Below are 26,068 nucleotides of genomic sequence, written 5' to 3' on the forward strand. Positions count from 1 at the left end.
GATGCTAATTTGCACATTTTGTATGAAGAAACCAAGTCAGAGTGGTTACACCAGTTAGCCAAGTACCCCTAACAAATTATTGGCAGAATTGTCCTCCTAACTCCCAGTTTTCTATTTATATTACCACTTTGTGCTAAGTCTTTCTTCTATTTCATACTTACTTTTATTAAGCTTTGCAATGTATTTGCTTGTGATCTTTCTTTTCAATAAAATTGTGAGATCGCTGAGGGCAGGGATTGTATAGTATAAAGTTTTGTATTTTCCTTAGTAGCAAGTAGAGAGCTTTGGTTATATAGTGGGACTCTCAACAAGAGATTGTTGGAATGGAAATCTCAATACTACAAATAACAAACTCTCTCAAGACCAAATGCCAGATAGCTAGCAAAGATTTTGTTGAAGTTCATGGTTTGTTTGGTTGGGTTTTTTTTGTAAGTCAGCACTGATTGAAGAGAACATTATGCAAGATTGGAATGTACATGTGTGTGTAAGTCTGTACAAGTGTTCGTGTGTATGTACGTTTGTGTGTGTATCAGTGGTTTACAAAAACTTTAGAATAAATATTTTAAGGAATTTTGATAAAACTGGCTATACTCAGGGCCTTTGCTCCTTATTAATCTCAACTATACAAATGAGATTAAATAAAACAGAACACATGAAGTAGAAGGGCAAATTAGCCCTAATTGGGATAGTTTTAAATTATGGACCACAAAATTGTGACAGTGTTTTGAGAAAACTTATACTAAACATTATCAACTTTCCCAGAATTGGGTGTATACCTTCTGAACTTAGAACTAAGTACCCATTTTTAATATGATGTTTTTAAACCAACAAAACAAAATGAACGAACAAACAAACAAAAAAAACCAAGGCAGAGTTATTTGTGTTGGGCAGGATTTTGGGCAAAGTTTCAACAAATTAGGCTTTGACATTTTGGTAAATGTTAAAGTGTCTCATGGCACTTTAATAGGAATTGGGATTCTTCTTGCCCCTATTTTACTGTCCAAAAATTTGGAGACTTGGCAGAAAACCTTGGGAAAACTAAAATTCCACTTCTCTCAATATGGTATTACTCATCCTAATTTAAAGTAAACAACAAAAAGGAAGATTTAAAGATAAGCTATGGCACAATTTTTTCCATCTAAATAATACTGTTTGTTTTTAAATTACCAAGAGTAGGGTAGAATAGTTGATTAGTTAATTAATTAGTTAAAATTAAATTTTGTGAAATGCAAATTAGCTTCCATTGTGTTGCGTTAATTATTGCTTCAAAACACCTGGACACAGGACTTGTGTTTTGAAGAGAACAGAGAAAGTCTTTTGGCTTATGGTTTGTAAAAGGATCGTTTTCTCCTATGTTAAAATCCTATCGTGTGGTATCTAACCAAAAGTCCCCTGATCTTAAAATGTATGCCAGAAACACAAATGTGGCCTATTTCCTTACCTTTCTTCCCCTTGCCTGGTTCTGGTTGAAACCTACAGTTATAATGTTGGGGTACAAAATCTTAGAATATTTTGTTTGAGTTGAGAGGGTGATTCTGCTGGTATGGTTTTTTGGGGGCTGTACAGGACAGCTGTCTGGGTGACTGGCAGATTTATTGATTTCTTGGTTGTGTTAGGGCTGAAGCCCACTCCCATATCTTTTGAAATCCTCTGTATTCATGCCTTCTGTCTACATAAGTGCCACTCATATCTCTTTGGATAATCCATCTAATCTTATTCTTGCCTTTGTAGAGTGAGGGTTCTATATATACCCCAAGGTCTTTGCTCCTTTAATTTATCAAAATTTGCTCACTGTTTATTCAATTTCCTTTGTGTTCTGACAAATGGTTGGTTTACTAATCTGTGATGAATCAACCCATGCTAAAATGCTAAATATATATATAGTAAATACATATATTAGTCACTTAATGTGTTGCTTATTCTTTTAGAATAGGCACTTAATGTATTGCCTTTCCATTTGGAATTTTAAGGAGCTTCCAGTATGTGAATATTTCAGTCCAAGGAAATATTCTTTGAAAAAAATTTTTTTTTAATTTAAAAAAAAAATTTTTTTTTTCAACGTTTATTTATTTTTGGGACAGAGAGACAGAGCATGAACGGGGGAGGGACAGAGAGAGAGGGAGACACAGAATCGGAAACAGGCTCCAGGCTCTGAGCCATCAGCCCAGAGCCTGACGCGGGGCTCGAACTCACGGACCGCGAGATCGTGACCTGGCTGAAGTCGGACGCTTAACCGACTGCGCCACCCAGGCGCCCCTGAAAAAAATTTTTTTAATGTTTATTTTTGAGAGAGAGAGAGAGAGAGAGAGAGTGTGTGAGCAGGGTGGAGCAGAGAGAGAGGGAGACACAGAATCCGAAGCAGGCTCCAGGCTCTGAGCTGTCAGCACAGAGCTCAATGCAGGGCTCGAACCCACGAACCGCGAGATCTTGACCTGAACCGAAGTCAGATGCTTAACCGACTGAGCCACCCAGGTGCCCCAAAGAAATAGTCTTTTGTAATTAGTATTTTGGAACTATGGTAGGATGATAGGAGAAGATATTTTTTGGGTTTCTAGGCACAATTGAGTACATTTTTAAATTTTTATTATAGGATCTTAGCTTGTTTATTTACATGAATATCAAAGCTTACAGATTTCCCTTTTATTGGCAACACAAAAGAGTTGTACACAAGACTATTATTGGGTATTATACAAAAAGTACTTGTCCCCCAATTTGTTTTTGAATGATTGCCTGAGGGAAATACAATTTATTCCTCTGGATATACACTGTATTACTCTGGAATTACACCAGAATCTCAGAGGTTTAAATGCATTAGTCCTATTGCTTTCTCTGTTCATAGACTTTTAGGCTTTGCTGCATTCACTGAAATAACTCTTCAGTTAAAAAGGAAGTTGAAGCTTATATGATGTGGCCAAAGCATATTCAGAGGAAAATTAATGGCCTCAAAAAAAGAATAATATCACATTAAGATTTGGCAAAAAACAAAATCACAAAGAAAAACAAAAAGCAAATAAAACAATAAGAAGAGAAAAGCAAAAAGAAGCAATTCCTGATGATACGCGCAGAAATAAATCAGAAAACAAAACAGCATTGATGAGTAAAAAAAAAACGCAAAAAAAAAAACTTGTTCTCAAAAAAACCCTCGCAAAGTGGATAAATATATAGATTCTCTATTCTGGAGGGAGAAGAGAAGTCAGAAACACACCCCTTGAATACTGATAAGGGAGCAAGAACCAAGAAAGATAAGGTTTAAGCTGAGAGATCACACAATTTTGCTAATAAATTGTGTAATTAAATATGTTCTAAATATCACAGTGGACATACTAAAAACATTATTTGCTATTTATCTGAAATTTGCCTCAGATCTTTTGTGAAACAATATTGGAGAATGAATGAAAGAATACATGAATGAAAAAATGCCCTAGGTAGAAGAAAACTTTTCAGATGTCTTTTTATCCTTTGAGGAAATTTCTTGGAATTTCTCCTTTGTAGTGGCTTATAAAATAATTATGGTCAACAATTTGTAGACTGCGCTCGTAAATTGACCAGTCACTCTTGCTTCTTCTCTCTTCACACTTCCTCTTTCCCTCCCTCCCTCTTTTCTTCCTTACCTACCTTCTTTTGCCCCTTTTCATTTCTCTTTTCCTTGTAGTTTTTCTTTCGTTGATTTCCTTGTGAAAAAGAAAACCTCGGAAGAGTTTTTAGATTTACACGCAGGACAAAAAAATTTATAAGAAAAGGTGAAACGCTTATAGATTTTTCAGCCCAGTGAAATAGAGGCAGAACAGTGATTTAGTATTAGCACAAAGTGGTTTTTCAAATTCTCTTTAATTACCAGAAGAAAGGTCCTATATATCTTCACTTTGTAGGCAGATAGAAGGACTTTTGACTTTATGTGAAAAATCCTGGAGGAACACATTCCTGTCAAGTAAATTGTGATTGTCTCATTTATAATGCTCATTTCACAGAAACTTTTGGAATGTAACCATTTGGAAAATTCACTGTGCAATTTATGCCTTACAAGGAGTCACAAAGTACTTTCTGAACTTCTTTCCCAAATCTTTCAGATCATTCTCTCCATTTGCAGCATCTTCTCAAAAGGTTTTCTTTTATCAGTTCATATTTCAGAGTGAAGTATACGGTGCCCGGGAGAATGAATTACTTCCTGACGTTACTAATCCATGTTGGGTGGTTGGCCTGTCTTAGAGGACGCATATACATTATTTTCAGGCTTCTCAAAACATTCCTGTGCTCTCTATTTCCAGGATTGCTGCATCTCATGTGAAAAGCAGAGGATAAAATGAAGATTTTTCAGTGCGACATGCAATACTGGTTGTTTCCAGCTTTTCTGGCAATTGCTTATTTTTGCACCATTGTCCAGGGTCAAGGTAACGCAAAACTTTAAGATAATCATTAGGGCTGGGACTCTAGCTGCACTGGTTCCGATTATTATTTTTTATTTTACCTGCCCTAATAGTGTTTCACTGGTTCTACTGTGTTTCTAGGCAGGGTCATATGTTGGCTTTTACTCAGTTTTACCAACTGTTTGCCTTGTAGAAATGTGCCACGCAACTTTGATGACGGTTGAGACCTCACCAGTGACTGAGCATAGTCATTTTGTGGTGGTTTGTTAAATAGCTCATTCTTCACGTGCTTCTGAAAAGGCTGTGCAGATTTAATCGGCAGAAGCCAAATTTGCATGCTACCAAATCAGTTCCATTAATGAGGAGCTATAATGTGTGTATGTAGGTACCTGAGTCATGCCTTGTCTCTTAAATAGAAGGTCTACAAAATATTTCTACCACTTGATACCTGGTCCTTATTTTGTTCCTTTCTTTAAAAATTGAGCACACAATGTAGAGTTTCCTAAGAGTCTGACAGAAACTGCTGATACACCATTTTAAGCATTTCCGGCTATCTCTAGCTTCGTTTTCATTGAACTTCATTTTTGAAATCTACTGTTTGTATTACTGGGATCTGCACCTTTATTTTTGGTTTTGACTCATTTTTCTAAAGTATGTTAAGAGTGGGTAAACTACCACTCGTGGGCCAAATAACAGAAGACTGCTTGCTTTTGTCATTAACGTTTTATTGGAATGCAGCTATCTGTTTACATATGTCTGTGGCTGCTTCACATTGAGAATTTGAGTAGTTGTGACAGAAACTGTATAGCCCCCAAGGCCTAAAATATTTATTATCTGGCCTTTTGCAGAAGAAGTGTGCTAACCTCCGGAGTAAGTGCACAACGCGTATAAATGAGCAAAACTACCTTACTGGGTAAACACGATAATCTTGCAGAAACAGAAATGTTGGTACAGAGATCGTCATTCATCAGCTTAGCAAGGAAATGTAAATGAGATAAAGAAAGTTGTTTTAGGAGTGTTTATGTCTAATGCTTGGAATTTACAGTCGTAGAAAAGTCAAATGTTAAGAACCACCACACCCTGCTTCCTTAAAGTGAGGCGTGCTTGTTTGCAAAGGCATGGAACGTGACTCTTGGCAGGCTCGAACAGTGTTCAAACACTGAGCAAAAGACCATATTTCTGACTACTTCATGCAACACACAGGGAACAGTTAGACAAATTCCACTTACCCTGTTTACATTAATGTAAGAACACTTTCCGCAGTGGTACTAGAAATCTCAGGTAACTCACCATCGAAACTGTGGGATACAAGCACGGGTCCTTAGGAACAAAGAGCAGGCAAATCACAAAGCCCTTCAGAGCCACTATCTTAGTCTCACTTAATTCAGAAATGGTCATTGGTGGAGTAACTGATCGCACAGAGACCCTTCTGGGGTGCTTTCAGGGATGCCGTCAGTTAAGCAGATAACTCACAGTATAAGTTCTGTGTGTGGGGTGGGGTTGTAGCAAAAGACAAAGCTGGAAAGGTAGATTGGAGCCAAATTGTGGAGGATTTTAAACAGCTCTGTTTTTAGAGACACTGATAGCAATATCGCTGCTACTCATATTTGTGACCCATAGTGGCTTGGGGAATAAGAATTAAGTAGGAGAGACCATTGGAAGATTATACTAATGTGTCTGGGAAGTAGAGGTTGAGGGTCTGAGCCAGGTGGGGGAACAGAGAGAAGAGAGTGAATCCAAGAACCATTTCAGAGGTAGAAGAGAGAAGACTTCCTTCCTGATTAGATATGGAGGGAGGTGTAAAAGGGAAATATCAAAGAGGACTGTAAGGCTTTTTGCTCGGTAGACGGGACCTTTAATTTCAACTCACGTGTTATTATTGCTTCTGTACCTTTGCGTCATAATTGCTTGTTTACCTATACTTCAGTACGTCTCTTATTGGTGTCTGTATCTCTGATGCAGACCAATGCCTCAGTCATAGTAGACATTTGTTGAAGAGATTAATAAAAGAATAGGGGTGACTGGGTAGCTCATTCGGTTAAGCGTCCGACTCTTGATTTCAGCTCAGGTCATGATCTCATGGTTCATGGATTGGCCCCGCGTCAGGTTCTGTGCTGACAGGGCAGAACCTGCTTGGGATTCTCTCTTTCCCTCTCTCTCTACCTCTCTCTGTCTCTCTGTCTCTCAGTATTAAAAGAAAAAAAAAACTTGAAAAAGAATAAATGATGAAGCAAGTTTAATCTGCAGATGATGTCAGTCTCAGACACATATGTGGAGCTTCCACTGTTTGTGGAACATCCAGGACAAGATGTCTGGTGGGTAGTGGGTGGTCTGGAGCTTAGGTGAAAGGGATGAGACAGGGGATATATCTGAACTGTTTTGTGCTTGGAGGTTATCTGATGGGGACCTTTGAGGTCTCAGAGGTGAATTGAAAACGCATGGTCCAGTGGAGAAACTTTCTAGAAGGAAGATGGTGGGCACCTGCTGGAGGAAATCCCAGTAAGAAAAGACTTCAGATGTCATTGGCTTCTTTGGCTTTTAGGAAAGTACGTGAGATGTTTGAGAAACTGGATCTTATTTCTATCTACCATGACACCATTTATTTATGTGATTGATTTTGAGCAGAGAATAGATCATTGGAGTTGCTTAAAAAATTTTACTTTAAGTTTTATCTATTTGAAAGGGAGAGAGAGTGTAATTATCACTGGAAGTTAAGTGTACGTATAGAAGGACCTCCTTGGGGCTGCAGAAAGAAAAAGCATGGGTCTGGCATTAAAGATCCACAACTTTTTGTTCCATGAGACATTTATTTGTGCACTGGATTTAAAATGTTTCTGTCGGTCTTGCTACCCTTGCTCTGGCACAAGTCCCAGTGTCTTCCATACAGAGAAAAAGGAGCTAATTTTGAAGTTTGATACTATGACCTCATGCCTTCTTCTTTCTTAACTAGCATTTTTTCTGTTCAATGTTTTTCCCCGATAGGCAAAAACCTAAAGGAAATGTGAACTCTGTGTCTACCCAAGATTTTCTTTTAATGATTGAGAGAGTATTTTTGCGTATATAGGCAATAGGTGTGGTCTGTTGATGAAAGAAAATGGTGGTATTGCTTTTTGCTAGCAGTTGTAATGGGACTGTAGTCATCCGCGTCCTTTATAAATTGTTTAAAAAGTTGAACGTGGATGGATATTGTTGTTGTAGTTGTTTCACATTGTATTTCTTTGAGCAGTTCAAAGGAAGCCAGTGCCCTCTGGGTCTGGAGCACCCTCTGTATTTTCTGGGCATGGAATCAGAGCATGACCATTGTTATCCCAATCACTTTCTCCTGGAGGTTCAGGAGGCTGTGGCTGTTGACTAAAAAAATGTGTCAGGCTATAAACTCAGACCACATTTGAAGAACAGTAGCCTGGCCAGAGAATGCTGAAAAGATTTCTAATCTTTAACCTAGGAATCCTGGGTTGACTTATTTGCCCTCCTTGAGAAGTCCGCACACCTGGGGTACCAACAGAATGGGTTGATCTTCTTGCAACTGCCTAGACCTGAGGCCCTCATCCTATTTACTGTACTTTTCCACTTGACGATTCCCAGGCGTGTCAGCTGTCTTTCACCAGGGCGTTCGGGCAGAAGTCTTTCATGAGCTTGGCCCGTGATGTCTAGCAGCCCACTGGCAAGATTTGGTGGAGACACTTGATATATTGTTTAAAATGGTTTAATTCTTACTTTAAATTCTCTTCCATAAGTAATAAGAGCCTACCTATGAATACATTATTCTCCCCAAGTTCCAGACTGAGCAAAATAGTAATAGTTTTTCTGTTCATCCAGATGTTAGGTTCAGCTATCTTCCTCTTGAATTGCAGTGTAGTTGTTCTTATGATAAATCCATATTATCCCATAAACCAGAAATGTAAACTCTTCCATTCATGTCAAATTGAGAATGGTAAGCTAATGTTTTTGTTTTGTATGGCTAGCATTCTCTGCTAAGAGGCAGTAAAGGACAACAGGAAGAGAATAATTATTCTTTTTAAAAAAAATTTTAATGGTTTTATTTATTTTCAAGAGAGAGACAGAGCATGAACAGGGGAGGGGAGGGAGAGAGAGGGAGACACAGAATCTGAAACAGGCTCCAGGCTCTGAGCTGTCAGCACAGAGCCCGATGTGGGGCTTGAACTTGTGAACCGTGAGATCATGATCTGAGCTGAAGTTGGACACTTAACCAACTGAGCCACCCAGGCACCCCAGAGAATAACTATTCTTGATTATGTCCTTCACTGCTCATTGATTTTGAATGAGTGGATAGTTTGTAGAGAAGTAAATCACTCATTCACCTAGCTCATAAAGGGTGCCTTCTTAATATGGTTCTTCTGCCAAAGAAACAGAGCATTTTGCTTGGGGTCAGAGCTTGTCATTCACCAGTATGTAAACTTGGACACATCTCTAGCTTCTCTTTGGTTCCTTTATATGTAAAGTTGGGATAGCTGTGTATTTTTTGTGAGAATCCAGTGAGCTTTTGAGATCACCCATTAGTTGAAGTGAGGGCAAGAGGAGCAAACATTTACTGACCACCTGTTATAATACATTGTATCCATTATCCTATTGTCTATTGCCATCTATGTTGTGCAGAAAGTATTGCTGTCACCTTTTCTAAAAATAAGGCTTTGGAAGAAACAATCACTTGCTCAAGGTTCTTTATCTAATAAGTGACAGAACTAGAATCGAATTTGTGTCCAAACTCCATGTCATGCTACATCCCTGTGAAAGAGAATGTTTATTTCCTCCCCCTCCCTGTGTTTTCTCAAGCGAGAAAGAAAAGCAGGGCATAAAAATGGGTAGTAAGTGCTAACTTTTCTGTTATACATTAACTTTTCTTTTTTGACAAACTAATTTCGATATTATATCATTAAAATCTTCTTCTTAAAGGATTTCTTTTGAAATTCTGGGACACTGATAGTAGGGTTCCAAAAACATGTTTTGAAGTTTGAATGACATATGTAAAAAGTAATATAGACGTACCCATTGTGTGAACTATCAGAAAAGATTAAATATACTGGGATGATTCATGACCATGTGCTATGGATCTTGCCAAAAGATACAAATCAGCCAAATTTCAAGAATGGATCAAAGTTTATAAAACATAATTATCTTTTATTGGTCTTTTTTATTTTGGTCCCTTTTAATCTCTTTCTCAGATGTTTTTAAATGAAGATCTTATTACTCTAATATGTCCATGATAGCCTTCTTAAATGACCTTATCATAAAATATATTGGATTACTAAAGTAAAAAACCTGAAGGCATAAAACAGGCCCCAGGAGAGTAGATTATAAAAGCTCACATGTTCCAAGTAGGGACACACACACACACACACACACACACACACACACACACACACACAATGTTTGTAACATAATGAACACATTTTGCAAGATTGCCTTCAGTTTAAAGTCGACCAGATTATTAAATTTTAACCCTAAGTCACAGTTTTTTGTCATAAGGTCAATACTATTTGACAAATGCTTATCTCTTAAGAAACAGATACTCTTGGGTTTGTATCATTGTGCAAACTGATCAATTCATTAATGGGGTTATAGAAAGAGCATATTTTGAGGTTGGTGAAGTCATATATTTTGATTTCATTACTTTGACTCTTCAGTTTAACTAATGGAAACTTAAATGTTTCAATACTTAAGCAATTTTTTGTTTTTCTTTTTCAGTGGCTCCACCCACAAGGTTACGATATAATGTATTATCTCAGGACAGTATACAGATTTCATGGAAGGCTCCAAGGGGAAAATTTGGTGGATACAAACTTCTTGTGACTCCAGCTTCAGGTAAAATAGAGCTGTTTGTATTTTGTGGAGTATTAGCAACTTTTTACACATAGATAACTAAAAATGTGAAATACTGAGTGTTGCTTTAAAGTCATTTGTAAGAGGATTTTTGGAAAGTTTTCTTTTTAATTTAATATTTGAACTTGAAATCTCACCCTCTAACCAAGGAAATAATGTTCCTAATAATGTTCCTAAAGTCTAAAGAGTCACTATTGAGCTCACCATAATTCTCCGCAGGAGAAGTTTCCAGATTAAAATCTTCACTTCTGTTTTGACATAGGATGAATATTTTTGGTGTGTTGACACTTAAAAAAAAATCCAATACATCTGGAAGGCCGATGGTTGTGACCAGCTGAGTAAATTATGATTAATTAACTTGATAGTATATTATTCAGCAATTACACATTAAAATTATAAAAACTAAGTATACATTATAAAAATAAGTGAGAAGTTAAAACAGGAAAGACAAAAGTTAAATTTATTGATCATGAAGATAAAGTAGTTATGTACATTTTTATACATTAAATTTTGGTTGACTTTTTTCTTCTATTTTATGTTTTTACTGTACACATCTGATCAACTAAAATAATACAGAGTATGTGGAGGAATCTCCACTGCCGCATGGTGGTCATGGAGACAAAGAAGGGATCAAGAAAACAGACTGCTTGCTTTTAGAACTTGGTTCTGTGGGGCGTAAGATGTCATGTGGGCAAGTTATTCAGTCTCTCAGTTCCTCAGTTTCTTCTTACACAAGATGCACAAACAGCACTAGTACCCACCTCGTGGAGTTGTTGTAAGGCTTGGAACTCAAAATGTGCTCTGGGAATCAGCAGCAGAAGCATCAGTTGAGAGCAAATGCAGACTATTGGTCCCCACCCCCCACTTACTGAACTGGCATCTAATTTTTACCAAGACTCACAGAGGATTCCTATGCGTATTAAATTTGGGAAACACTTGTTGTAAGGACTAAATTAATTTATAAATGCCAAGCACTTAAGAGAGTGACTGCCAAATAGTAGGAGCTCAGTCATATTCACCCATGATTGATTTAAAGATGATCTTGAGTACGTCTCTCAGGCCTCAGTTCCTTTCCTAGGATACATTTTCACATAGTACATAACAAATATTTCACATCTGTATAATATATTTATATAAGTATAATTTTTTCCTCTTTACTGGTGATAAAGAGATTTATAAGAACCTGGACTCCTTGCTGTTAGACACCTTTCTGCAACTCATTTAATGAGGTCAACAGATGCTCTGTTGTTCATAGTTGTGGACATTTTACCCAATGGTGGATTTAAATTTTTTTTTTCCAACGTTTATTTATTTTTGGGACAGAGAGAGACAGAGCATGAATGGGGGAGGGGCAGAGAGAGAGGGAGACACAGAATCGGAAACAGGCTCCAGGCTCTGAGCCATCAGCCCAGAGCCTGACCCGGGGCTCAAACTCACGGACCGCGAGATCGTGACCTGGCTGAAGTCGGACACTTAACCGACTGCACCACCCAGGCGCCCACCCAGTGGTGGATTTAAAACAAGCAGATGAAACACCTGGTTTCTTGCTCGGCCACTACTAAAAAGGAACCTTCTTCTATTAACAAATTTTACCCATAGGCTCCTTAGAATGATTCTTGGTTCAGTGTTACCGATGCCAACTTTTCCCATGGTGGCCCACAGAAGTGACTCACTTGCAGAAAACGGTATTTCATTCTCAAGCCTGGTTCAGAATTTTCATTTTGAAGCATGGCCCACTTTTGAAATAACTTTGACTTCTGAAAATGCAGTTTACATTCTAAAATAAGTCATCATGGGAAATTCAAGTTAAAGAGATTCTTAAACATCATGACTTTAAAGGTCAAAATACAAGTTTTCAATTTGCGGTACCTCTGAGAATTCCCCATATTGGATCTTGAAAGGTTATTCTTTTTTTTTGTTCCTTCAGGTTATCAGTGTTTTAACTACCTGATTAATTGATGATAATACTAAACTATTGAGTACCTCACGTAGGTGTCATAAAGGAATCAGGGAGTCTTGGAAGTGACTCGTGTAGCTTTGGAACCAAAGCTCAGCCAGATCTTTCAATCCCCTCCACCACAACATACCCACAAAGCAGACCTCCAGCTCTTGCTTAAACACCTCCAGAGACAAACTAAAAATTGAGAATGAAAGCAAATGATTTCTTAATGAATACTCGTTACATTTTTTCCAGTGACCCCATGTCCTTGCTGCCGTGACCCAAGCCAATAACACAGTATCGACACTCTGGTATCTCCTTGATAAAACATAAACAGCGTAAATAAAGAGTAATAAACGCGTCTAGACACAAAATGTAGACATTTGAACACTGCAAGAGATGTTCCAAGTATTGTTTATATCAGTCTTTCCCAAAGCATGGTCCATGGTAATCTGAAAGATGCTACAGCTCTTTTTTTTTTTAATTTTTTTTTCAACGTTTATTTATTTTTGGGACAGAGAGAGACAGAGCATGAACGGGGGAGGGGCAGAGAGAGAGGGAGACACAGAATCGGAAACAGGCTCCAGGCTCTGAGCCATCAGCCCAGAGCCTGACGCGGGGCTCGAACTCACGGACCGCGAGATCGTGACCTGGCTGAAGTCGGACGCTTAACCGACTGCGCCACCCAGGCGCCCCACGCTACAGCTCTTAATACGACCTAATGGTTTAATGGTCAAATAAAGTTAAGAACTCCTGTCTTAAAGAGTTTAAAGCTTTTTTATTGCAAGATTCTCAAGGCTTTTAGTAAAATAATACACCCTATGCCTCTCAGAGTGGGGCTCTAATACAAAGTATCCTAAGACACTTTTTTTTTTTTTTAGTGATGCACACATTAAGAAAGATTTATTTGTAAGTATTTGTAGGAGGTGAGTTTTAAGCAATAGAACTTTGTGAAACCAGGTTTAACATCTCGGACATAAATGCATTTAAAGAAATGGGTTTTGGCAAGAGAAAGGTTTCAGATTTCAGACATAACATCATTAGTTTTATTAGAATATGATTAAAATTTATTATAAACTGTGTTATGTTTAATTCATTCAGCAAATTTCAGATGCTTTTTGCTATTAGTGTTAGTGAGGCAGAGGTTTTAAATTTCTCCTTTCTCAGACTTAGTAAGTGCTATTAGAAATCAGAAAAGAAATCTATCTTTGGAATTTTGCATAAAAGTTGAATATTAATCAACAGTATTTCCAAGAAAGCCTTAGATGTTAGTCTAATTTGATGGAGAGATCATGGAGGTTTGAAATCTTTTCATGAACCAAGCTAACTTTTAAGTAGCCAGGCAATGATTTGTTCCATCAACATCCTGAGCCAGTTATGCTCAGATTTGAGATAATTAAATTGCTAGTGCTTCAGGGATGCTCTGACTCAGTTTAGAGAGACTATAGCAAAAATTCCACTGTAGACAATGACATTCAGCCTGCCCATACCTTTCCCTGCACTTTTAAGTGGAATTCTTTCCTTGAAGAATATATCTGATGGGAAGGGCTTACTGTCTTCTGATCCTGTACTATGACTTTCCCTAGCATATAAAAGCAATAATGCATTGTGATGAATGATTTTTCTGAATGTGTTTTGTCCTATTTAGACAACTGTTTAAGTTATACAAAGAGTAGAGCTAAGAATGAGAAGGAACAATATATTAAAGTTAAGTGCAACGTACATATGCACCATTGTATATATTTTTAAATGTCTTGATTGCTTGACTAATAAATTTTCTTAATGTATACAGTTAACCTGTTTCTTAGTACTGATTTATCTTTCTGTTTTATTATAGGTGGAAAAACCAATCAATTGAATCTCCAGAACACTGCAACTAAAGCAATTATTCAAGGTCTTATGCCAGACCAGAATTATACAGTTCAAATTATTGCATACAATAAAGACAAAGAAAGCAAGCCAGCCCAAGGCCAATTCAGAAGTACGTTTTACAGTTCTGAAAGTGTCAGCATGGGACTCTGTTCCAGCTCTGAGTTTGCCTATAGTAAACATTGTAACAGGTTAAAATTGGATTGTTTCGATTTGAGGAGATCTTGAAAAGCATTTTAGTACAATCTTCCATGAGTTCCTGTCACTGATGCACCTCTGCTTCTCCCTTTACCCATTTCACTGCACGCCTACTTAAATCCGTTAATTTTTACTTTTTTTAAAGTTACATCACACTTTTTTTTTAATGTTTGTTTATTTTTGAGAGAGAGAGAGAGAGAGAGCGAGAGAGAGCACGAGCAGGAGAGGGGCAGAGAGAGAGGGAGACACAGAATCCAAAGCAGGCTCCAGGCTCTGAGCTGTCAGCACAGAGCCCGAGGTGGGGCTCGAACCCACGAACCACGAGATCATGACCTGAGCCAAAGTCAGACGCTTAAGCAACTGAGCCACCCAGGTGCCCCTAATTTTTACTTTTCAAATGCTTTTCCTAATACTGTTCCCTGAACCTTACCCAGACAACTCATCTACCTAGCACATAGCAGGTGCTCAATAAATACTTAGTGACTCAATAGATGATGCCTGTACCTTCTTTATAGTATCCCTAGCAAATGCCAGTCCAGCCTCTATGTAAACAGTCTATACAATAAGAAATTTAACTTTTTCTCATAATTAATCCGCTGATTTTTATCATTGGCCTGTTATGTGCCAAGTCCTATGACAAACAGATTTGTGAATATGGTAAGTATTGGCTAGAGACATACATTCAGGGCTCTGTGAAGGGAGGTGATCTCTCTGCCCCAATAATGGGCTAGGATGAGAATGGACGGGGGATGGCTTCATATTTGAGACAGTTCTCAAATAGTAAGTTGGGCAGACAGGGAAAGGCAGGGCCTGCAGAGATATTCTAAGCAGGAGAGAAAGCTCCGAGGTAGCCCAATCTGTGTCTGCATTAGAAAGCCTTTCCTTATACCGAGTTTAAAAGTTGTTCATACAGACAGTGATTCTTCTTTCAGGAAGATACTCATTCATTCATTCATGCATTCACTGTTTTTTTTTTTTTTATTTACCAAATATATACTGCATGACTACTAAGTGTCAGGCTCTATTTTAGGCACTGGGAACATGGCAGATCCCTTCCCCTGTGACCTTATATTCTCATGATCAGAGACCACAGCAACTCCCTCTTCCTGGGAGGGGCCATTTAAATGTGGACGGGAAAGTTTTGTGTATCGTGAATGCAAACAGAAGAGGCCTGTCCTAGTTAACTTTCTGTGTTACTTCATTGTTAATATAGACTCTTTAAAAAATCCAACTTATTAAAGGATAATTTTAAACATTTTAAAAATCAGGATAGTATAATAAATCCCTAAGTATCCATCCATCAGTCACTTCAGCAGTGAGCCATTCATGGCCAGTCTTGTTTCATGTATTATCCCCCTACCCCACACTCTGCCCTAATTTTGAAGCAAATCTAGACATTTCAAATAACAATAGCTTTTAAAATCATGCCATTAGATTAATCCACAAATCTGGGAGGCTGTGGTTTCTAGAACTCTGTGTGTAGCAGTGTTCTATCTGGATTTTCTGCCCCTCTTTCCTTTTTTTTTTTCTTCCTCTTCTAAGTAATGTTTTAGGACATGTATTTTGTGATTTTTTTTTTAATTAAAAAAAAAACCTTTTTAAACCAGCTACCTCTTAAAACTTCTGAATAAAGACATTTGGTAAATCCACCTGTCAATAGGACAGGGAGATGTTTCAACATGCCATTCTTTTGAGATTCACATTGTCTGGAGCCTCTGGAAAAGGTTTTTATGTTATTTTCCATATAAATCAGCCTCTGTCTCCCTTTATGGCACCGTATTTCAGTTTCTGGCCTTGGACATTCCGAGTAAGCAAAATAACACTTCTTAAAATTTGTGAGAAGCAGTAAAAAGACAAGGAGACATTTAGCTTAGGCTGAAGTTATTACAATTGATTATTTCAGGTAGTTCACTGATTGAGCAGCGTAAGAAACAGGTGACCTTAAAAAGCTTTCCCAATAGCTATTTACTCAAAACACAAAAGGAAATGCAGTTAGGGGTCCCTGGATGACTCAGTCAGTTGAGTGTCTGACTCCTGATTTTGGCTCAGATCATGATCTCAAGATTCTGGGATCGAGCCCCACATCAGGCTCAGCACTGACAGCACAGAACCTGCTTGAGATTCTCTCTCTCCCTCTCTTTCTGCTCCTTGCCTGCTCATGCACTCAATCTCTCTCTCTCTCTCTCTCAAAATAAATAAACATTTTAAAAGAAGGAAATGTAGTTTTCAGCTTGCTTAAACTGAAATAATCTTAGTGAGACAGTCTAACTAAGACTAGTGGGATAACTTATATGTAAGCATATATATTTCTTAGCTGCATTGTTTTTATTGTCAAGCTGGAGGGATTAGTTCTTCCCAAATAAAAGTGTGTAACAAGGAAATTAAAATAACTTTGGTTGGTTTTCTTTTTTGTTTTGCTCCTTGTGAAATGGAGCTATCAGTCTGGTCTCCCCTCCCTGGAAGACTTTCATGGTTGGGTCCAAAAAAATGATGATCCAGACAAATGCTGTTCATATGGGTTTATAATTAGTGTAGAGACTTGAGTTCCTCATGAGTCCATCTTCTGAACACAGGGAAGCACGAGAAACAATATTTGGAGTTTGAAGATAGAAAAGCATGTTGATTTGGTGTGTATATTTGGCCAAGCAAATCAAGCATGGCCTCAGTTTTCAGCAAATGGGAGTAATGATATATGCCTATTACTGTGTGGATTAACTTACTTCAGCACATACTAGGGGCAAGGTTGCTGTTGTTACGATTAATGCCACTTTGCTTATGACAGTCTGTTTTCCAATTTAGTCTGCCTCCTGCATGAGGAAGACAGCAGCTTGGTATGACATATGTATTACATCTTATATGTAACCTAAGGGCAAAATTGAAAGATGACTTCTGTAGATAGATAGATAGATAGATAGATAGATATAGATGATATAGATATAGATATAGATATAGATATAGATATAGATCAGAATGGTTTATGGCTCTATTTGGCAAACTTTCTTTTTGGCTACCATTTTCCTGTCATTTTGGAATGACATTTTGTTAATCTCTGCCTACAAAATTGTGTTCATCTTTTCATCTTTCCAAGTCTGGCTTAAATGTCACCTTCTCTGTGAAGTTTCCATGAGTCTCCACCTCTGGAATTATTCTTTGCCAGATCTATTTCTGCTTCTATCACTACTCGGCACAATTGTTCTCACATTAAAGTTGCAGCCTTCTTTTACAGAATGTAAGCAATTTGAGGCCATGGCCTATGGGTGGGTGGGGTTGAAGATGTAGATTTGGAAAATTTCCACAGGAGGGTGAGCATTACACTTGTGGGATGATAAGAGTGTAGGCGGGCTGTACGGAGATGCAAGGCAACTTTAGTATATGATCATGTTTCAGGAATGGAAAACAGAAAAAGGAGCCAAAAAATGAGAATGTAAAGGAGGGGTCTGAGGCGTACAAGAAAATCCAGGATAGTGCCTTGGTAAAAACTCACAAGGAGAAGAATTTACAGAAGGTGGTGTTCCAAAGTGGCCAAGACTCATAAAAAAGCCAGAGAGTGAGGTCTAAAAAAAAAAAAAAAAAAAAAAGGATTTAGAAAATTAAAGGTTCAGTGGGAATAGCAGGATCAAGGCATCTTGTACTGTTATTTTTATTTTTATTTTTATTTTTATTTTTAATCTTGGAATTTAACCTCTAGGGTACCAGAAAGCCAAGGAAGGTTTCTAAGGAAACAAATAACAGAACTAGAGCAACATGACTTTGGTAGTTGGCAAGTCTCAAACTCTTTCAGCAAAGGGATCGAAGCCAGTAGAAAGAAGAGGAGGAGAGGAGGGAATGACAGAGATAGCATTAATGGAATAACACCTCAGAGAAAGCAGGAATAATGGTTCGGAGAAAATCATTCCTTCCCCTCCATAGTCCACGGTGCAATAAATTTGCTGATTTCTTTGAAGTGAATGCAACAATTAAATGAAGTATCTCATCATAAGATAGCTTCTGCCTTTTCGTGGGGGTTTTGTTTGTGCAGAAACCATCGCCATTGGTGGTGGTCTTGACTGACTCAAGCAAGCGAACGTGCCAAGCAATAGCAGGAAATGGCTGTGGAGTTTCAAGCAGTGGAAAGTGAAGCTATGAGGGAGTAGATTGGTACAGATGTATTAATTAATTCAGTATTAATTTTATACCGAAATTGACAAAGAAATACTACTCTTTATTAGTAGGGACGCTTTTTTTTAAGTTTGAAAGGAAATTATTTTGGATTCTCCACCTTCTATCGCAGATAGCCCAACTCCAAATGAAGATATTTCTGGACATGATCTTCCTAGAACAAAGGCCAACTCACTGACCTTGTTCAGAGACCAGAAGACTTGGCTTGAATCCTGAGCCAACACTTTCTGGTTTTATGAAATATGTTTTAATTACTTAGTCCTTTGTTCCCTCATGTACAAAATGGGAATAATCATGCTGATTTCATAGCAGTTGATGAAAGGTTGAATTTATTAGATACAGCCGCCCATAATGAGTCCTTGACCAAAGTAATTCCTTAGGTGTTTTCCACACCTTCCCATGACAAGGTTAAAATAGCAGTTCTAATCTTTGGGAGTGGAATTCTACCATGGAGCTAATTTCTACTTAATACTCTCAATACTTGCAAAGATTTTAGTAAAACTCACTGAATATTTTCTTTCAGACATTAACATAACATGTTGCTGTGTTTCTACTTTCCTTCCAGTTAAAGATTTGGAAAAAAGAAAGGATCCAAAACCCAGAGTCAAGATTGTGGATAAAGGAAACGGGAACAAACCATCTCCACCAGAAGAAGGTCAGATTATTTTTTTTATTTGCTTATTTTGGCAGTTGAGTTTTAATAACACAAGCAATACACACATACCTGGCCGTCGCCCCATCAGAAGAGTGCAGATCTGATATGGAACTCTCCTTCATCCCCATGTCACTCCTGCCTTCCTCACTTGTAGAAACTGTCAGCACTTTTCTCTCACTTCCTCTCCATCTTTTAGTACATCACCGGGTTCTTGTGAATTTTTTTTTTTTATTGAAATACTGACAGAATCTGTTCATGTCTTTCCATGTCAATTGCCAGTTCTTTTCTGGTGTACAGGATTATTTAGCAAAATCTCTATTTGTTTTCTACTCAGAAGTTTGAGCAATCTTTTCAAAAACAAATCTGAACTTATGCTCTCCCCACACACATCTTAAAACCCACTCAGTGGCTTCCAACTGCTCTTAGGATACAGGCCAGAATTTTTAACTAGACCTCCAAGCCCTGCCTACCCTTGGAACCTACCTGTATCTTCCTCTCCTTCCTCATCTAACAGCTCACTGCTTTCTAGCCCTGCCGGCTCTCTTTCAGATCCTTTAAAGATCTGGTCTCTCTCTGCTGCACTGTCTGCATGAGATACTCTCCCCATCACTATGCTGCTTAAATACGTCCTCTTCTTCCTGCAAAGCTCAGTTCGATCTCCTCCTTCACATGCCCTCATGCAACAACTAGCTTTCCTTCATAGCATTTTATATTTACTTATAATTTGTTTTTTTTAATATTTACTTATAATTTGAATGTCTTTTCCACTAGACTGTAAGATCTGAGAGAACAACGATTTGTCTATTTTTGCTCCTCACTCACTCCTCAGTATCTAGAACTGAGTAGTAATTACTGATACATAACAGGCATCTAAGTAAAGATTCACTGAATGCAAAGATACGTAAATGGTCTCCTAAAAATGTAGAATACTAATGGATAAAAAATATTGTCACCCAGCAATAAACACTCAGTGTTTATTTTCATGCTTTGGCATATGACTTTTCAGTCACTTTTCTGTGAATATACAGACACATATGCAGAGCCTGCCATATTGTATTTCTTATTCTGTGCATTGACAAAACTTTCCATGTGACTGCGTATAGGAGGTATGACAGCCTAGTGGCAAATTGCATCAACATGCCATTTACCTGCCTGAATTCAAAGCCTGCCTTTGCCTTAAGTTTGAGTGATTCATACTGGTTATACTAAATTCTTTCCTTTTTTTTTTTTAATGTTTATTGATTTTTGAGAGAGAGAGAGAGAGAGCAAGCAGGAGAGGGGCAGAGAGAGAGGGAGACACAGAATCTGAAGCAGGCTCCAGGCTCTGAGCCGTCAGCACAGAGCTCAACATGGGGCTCGAACTCACAAACTGTGAGATTATGACCGGAACCGAAATCAAGAGTCGGACACTCAGTTGACAGAGCCACCTGAGTGCCCCCAATTTTTTTCTTGTTTTTTTTTTTAAATACATTTTTCCCCTCTGCTGGACTTAAAGTCCTTTTGTATTTTTTGTATGGTTATAATTAAATTTTAACATACATATAAAATCAAAAGCTACAACTAATCCATATCTTTACTCTTTCCTAACCAATACAAAATTCTGTAATACTTTAACTTCAACTCTCCATCTCCTGTATTTTACACCACTCAAGGCAGATACATTAAATTTAGCTTCTTTTTTTGCCTCATGAAGTATGCAGTTTAAAATAATTATTTTAACAGTCAGGGTTTGTCCAGATATCAAGATTTCCCATGTTTATGAATTTATTTGCTCATCATTCCATCTTGTATCTCTGATACAGAGAGAGGATCTCTGTTGGTAAACTCAATTTTATTCATACAAAAATATGTTCATCTCCCACTTGGTGTTGAAAGATTAGCTGTCGTCTCCGGTTATTTAGAAGATGTGTCACTATCTTCTGGCTCCTGTTTTTGACAAGCCTGTTGTTAGTCTAAATATTATTCCTTTTCAGGTAGTTTCTCTTTTCTCTCCAGATGCCTTTCAGACATTCTGCCCTTTTTCTTTGGTGTTCTCTTGTTTCACTATAATAACCTAGTTACAGATTTCTTTGTGCTCCCAGAACTAAGAGCTCTATCTTTCACCAGCTTTGAAAACTACTTAACGTTTAGCGCTTCAAATATTTTTTTCTCAGTTATCTATTCCTTTTTCTCTCCTCTCTTTCTCTGTATTTAAATTAGATTTATCATAGATAGTCTCCTCCAATGATCTATATCTCTTCATTTTCATATTTTCTACCTCTGTGACTTTATCAGTGACATTTTGGATAACTTCCTTTGCCTTTCTATTAGTGCACTAATTATCTCTTTTCCTTTTTCAGATCTGCTTTTTAATGTGTACTTTCCAATGAATAAATCTTTCATTTCTAGAAATTGTATTTAGTTCTTTAATAAGTTTGCTAATAATTTTTATGGTAGTTTGTTCTATTTTAGTGCTTTAAAAATTATTACAATATTTCTTTAAAAAATTTTTTGTAAGTTTATTTTGAAACAGAGAGAGAGCATGAGCAGGGGAGGGGCAGAGACAGAGGGAAAGAGAGAATCCCAAGCAGGCTCTGCACCACCAGCCCAGAGCCCAGTGCAGGGCTTGAACCCATGAATCATGAGATCATGACCTGAGCTGAAACCAACTGTCAGGCTCTTAACTGACTGAACCACCCAGGCACCCCAAATTATTACAATATTTCAAAAATATTTCTTTTATATTCTGAGCCCAATAATTATATTATCTAAAGTATTTTGGAGCTAAATTCTTCTTTTCTTTTTTTATGCTGGTTTTCATTCATGGTGCTTGTTTTCTTGTTTGATGTGTCACATTGGTTTGTGAGCTCATTTGTGGGAATTCTTCACAGTATGGTTTAGGGGTGTGCCTTTCCAGAGAGGTACCCTTAGGTAGTAACTATTTATGTTAATTTCTTGTCTTAGAACACTCAGAATTTGTCCATGGTTACAAATTCATAGGAGAGACACTTTTCTTCCACATAGAGCTTAGGCCAATACAAACTCTTTGTTATTGCCCTTGCTGGAAAGTAGATATTTTTCTAGTCCATCATTTCACTAAGGGTATAGCCTTTTGAGGGTGCTTCCTTTACTTGGGAAGTATCAATTTCAACCGCCCACATAGAATGCATGCAAGGTCTTGTTCTTATATGAGTATTAAAGCTGAACTTCTTGACTTGCAAATTCCTGGTTGATATGAAATGTATCAGATATATATTTCTCATTACAATAAATAATTTGTGAGAAGAGATTTTTGAGACTATGCATATGTTGCTTTTCTCATTAAATTTTTACCCACTTGTTTTAACATTCATTGATGATTCTTGCCTCCATCAGTGGCTACTATAGTGTTTATAAAAATGGTAATTTTCTTCACTCCATTGTTTACATGTATTAATGGGCTTTCTACTGTAAGGGCTATCTTTCCCTTTGCCCACATATATTTGTCTATTTGTATCAAAATGGACTCATGGATTCTTATTTTAGGGGATGGATTAAAATCCATTACTATCATTATTTATTTTGATGCTCAAATTCTTCCAGATTTGTTCAGTGGGAGCTATTTCAAGCCGTGCTCTATGCCTATCATTCTTTAAGCTTTTCTTACTTTATGGCACCAACCTTACATTGCAGAGTCTTCTTGTATTTTTTCTGTCCTGCTCTGAAATCAATCAGTAATTCAAGAAATTCTGGTTTCTTTTCATAGAATGGTATTTAGATACCAAGATGTGGGCACTAGATGTGCTCATTGCTTCTAGGTTGTTATTGTTTCTAGGTCCTCTTAGCTGAGAGTACACATGCACTGCACACACACACTCCTCTGTTTATCTATCATCTGTCTTAAAGCTACAACTTGTATCTACTTTAGACTGATATCACGGGGTTCATTCTAGCCCCTCCCCTTTCCATATTTATAATCCCTTTGCAAGGGATTTGGGACACGTGGCTCCCAAAATCTTAAATATATCTGCTTATATGCTCAGTCATAAAAGTCATTTTAGGATTTCTAATCTATACACACTGTAAAAAATATCTGTTAATTAGAGTTCAATATTTGCCTTTAGTGTGGGTCTACAATAAAACAAACATCTGTGTTCAAAAGGATCTTGGGTTAGTTCTTTTCTTCCCTATTCACTGTGGTTTTGTTATTCATTTTTAATACAGCTAGGTTAATTTATGAGTATGTAAAACACTAATGTAGTTCCAAGAGCAAAAAAAAAAAATTATACAAAAGGTAACACTCAAAAGAAGTATCAGTCCCCTTTTCATCTACCTAGCTTTACTCACCCATTCTAAGTAACCAAACTCATTAGTTTTGGATTTGTCTTTCCTATTCATTTTTGAAAAGAGAGATTTGTAAATATTTTTATGGAGGATTCTACATGTAAGCTCTTAGCTGAGTTTTAGCTTAGCATTCTTCACCATGCAGTGTTTAAAGAATGGCACTCAAGGTGAGATCTATCTTCCATCCATGGATTAGAGTTGGTCCCAGAATTTAGGTATAACTAGATATTACTAAATATCCTAAGTTCTTCATTTTTCCCCCCGATTCCCCTTCCTCCTGCCCTTCTAAAATCAAGGATTAAATGAAGTGAATTAAATACAGGAAAATGGACAATGAAACAGTAAGAGTAATGTGGACACATGTTTTGATAACTGTAAATGAACATCTGGAGGACTGGTCCTTCAGCAAAGCATTGGCTTTACTCACTAAACATGATTATGGAAGGACCTTCCCTTAACCCACTGTCAGGCAGAAGCTGTTTCAAGGTCTTTATTGCAGTGATCAGGACGTGGGCTAAGGCAAACACTCTCAGCAGTTTTGTGGAAACAAAGATGGCTTCCACTTTTAGGCAGGGGCTCCTGTGAGGTGTGTGCAGAGACAGTGTGGTTCTGAGGGCACTGGCTGTGGAGAATTGTCTTAAGACATAAATTGTAAACAGTGGTGACAGTCCAGGCCAGAGTTAGGGCTCCCAGGAGATTGAGGAGGAGCGTTCATGGAGCCCACTGGCAACCAGAAGGCCTTCCCCACCCAAGTGTTAATGTACCACTTGCCATAGCCCCTCTTCTAAATGTGCTAGCCCCAGAATTCACGTTGAACCGTGTTGCTGTTTGTTCTATTTATGGCCTACAATTTTTGGTACAAGAGTTGACATTGATAGTGGCTGAGATACAATCAGACATTTCACATAATTTAGAATTTTAGTTTCAAAGGTTAAGAGACTTAACAGAAGTTGCTGTGCAGTGAAATAGTTACGTGTTTTCAATCTACTGTACGTTTCTTCAATAATCCAAAGCAAACTCCCAAACAAAAGTGGTATTTGCCTTTAAGCATAATATTGGCATTTTTGCCTCAACAGCTATTTCTCCATTGTCCAAACAGCTTTCTTCAGTTATTTTTGGTGTTTTGACCAAGAATGCAGAGCCCAACTGAAAAAGATTATGAAACAGATAGGAAAAGTCACATAAAGTTTTTCCCCCCCTCTTAATGGTTTTTAAAGGATCTGACCCTCTTTGTTTTCTTTTAATAAAAAAAAATTATTTTAAGTTTTTTACAATGAGAAGATAAAGTCTTTTTTTTCTTAGGAAAAAATATGAGCTGAGCACAAGTTACTCTTCCAACGATTGGCAAACTGTGGCTCGCAGTCCAAGTGCATCCTCTGTTTTCTTACACCGTATAAGGGTTTATTGGCATACAGCTATGCTCAATCTTTTACATACGGTCTATAGCTGCTTTCCCGCAAAACCAGAGTTGAGCAGATAGAACAAGTATCATAGGACCTGCAAAGACTAAAAGATTTTCTACCCTGCCCTTTTCATAAAATGATCGCTGTTCCTTGCTTTTGAATGTGCTGGAACAGAATCACTTGATGAACTGAGTAATTAATCGCTTTTCTGAGGAGTGCTGGTCTGTGTTGGTATTTTCAATAAGAATTGCATAGGATGGGGTACCTGGGTGGCTCAGCTGGTTAAGCGTCTGACTCTTGATCTTGGCTCAGGTCATGTTTGTGAGATAGAGCCACACATCGAGCTCTGTACTGACAGGGCAGATCTGCTTGGGATTCTCTCTCTCCCTTTCTCTCTGCCCTTTTCCCACTCTTTCTCTCATGCATGCTCTCTTTCTCTCTCTCAAAATAAATAAATAAACTTAAAAAAAAAAGAATTGCATAGGATGTGCTCTTATATATAAAACCTTCAATGGATCCTACTTCTCCTACAATCACATTTGACCTCTTAAAATCTGAAACATGACAACTCCCAAAATTTAGTTGTGAGGACTAAATTTGTTAGCATGCGTGAAGTGCCTAGAACATAGTAAGTGCTACATAAGTATTTGCTACTGATATTGCAGTGTATAATTTGCATGAATCAATATAATCACAGACCAAACTTTTATGTTATTGATTTAACAATAAATGCATAGAGGAGGTTTGGTGATTACCCCTTAGTGCTGAGCGCTGAGTTAGGCACTGAGACTTAACTAGTGATCACAGTTGAAAGGATTCTACCCTCAGTCCACTCATGTAGTCTGGCAGGGACTCAGCACTCTTGGAGAAGAGTCAGTTTTGCCTTGGGTATCATCATTATGGTTGAACAATAGCCAGGGCTCACGATTGTTCTGAAGGTATGTTATTACTAGGACCACCTATTTCCCATTAATAGTTTCATGATTTCTGGGCTCACTGTTAAGAGATAAATTTGAAATGTTAACACCTTTTCCACCAGTTATTCTGGGTCTTAGATCTGCCGAACCCAGGATTATGAGTTCAGTTCAACAGGAGTGGGACTGTTGGGGATGTGAATTTTGGTAAGGCAGGAGTGAGAAGATCAGCCACAGTATGGGAGAATGGGTGGGGTGTGTAGGTTAATGCTGGCTACATCTTTACTCTTAGAGATTAGAGGGAATGGATTGGGTCCATTCATAAACTGGACACTGGAGTTAGGTTGTGGGCTGGAATTCATGTGTTAAAGTATTTAGGAGGGTGCCTGACCCCCAGAGCATGCTCTGTAGATCTTCCTCTTCCT

At 37.8% G+C, this 26,068-nt stretch overlaps 1 protein-coding gene across 5 annotated transcripts in view; it reads left to right on the plus strand.

Annotated features, from left to right (window-relative positions):
* Positions 1-26,068, plus strand: part of COL14A1 (collagen type XIV alpha 1 chain) — a 222,287-nt gene that overhangs the window by 18,984 nt on the left and 177,235 nt on the right. For all 5 annotated transcript variants that reach the window (XM_043601666.1, XM_043601670.1, XM_043601671.1 and 2 more), the window contains exons 2-5: positions 4,266-4,388; positions 10,071-10,187; positions 13,982-14,125; positions 18,935-19,024. In XM_043601666.1, the coding sequence (XP_043457601.1) occupies positions 4,301-4,388; positions 10,071-10,187; positions 13,982-14,125; positions 18,935-19,024 (439 nt within the window). In that variant the 5' untranslated portion in view covers positions 4,266-4,300. The remainder of the gene's footprint in view (positions 1-4,265; positions 4,389-10,070; positions 10,188-13,981; positions 14,126-18,934; positions 19,025-26,068) is intronic.

The sequence above is a fragment of the Prionailurus bengalensis genome, chromosome F2 (assembly GCF_016509475.1).
Source record: "Prionailurus bengalensis isolate Pbe53 chromosome F2, Fcat_Pben_1.1_paternal_pri, whole genome shotgun sequence".
Classification (NCBI taxonomy): domain Eukaryota; kingdom Metazoa; phylum Chordata; class Mammalia; order Carnivora; family Felidae; genus Prionailurus; species Prionailurus bengalensis.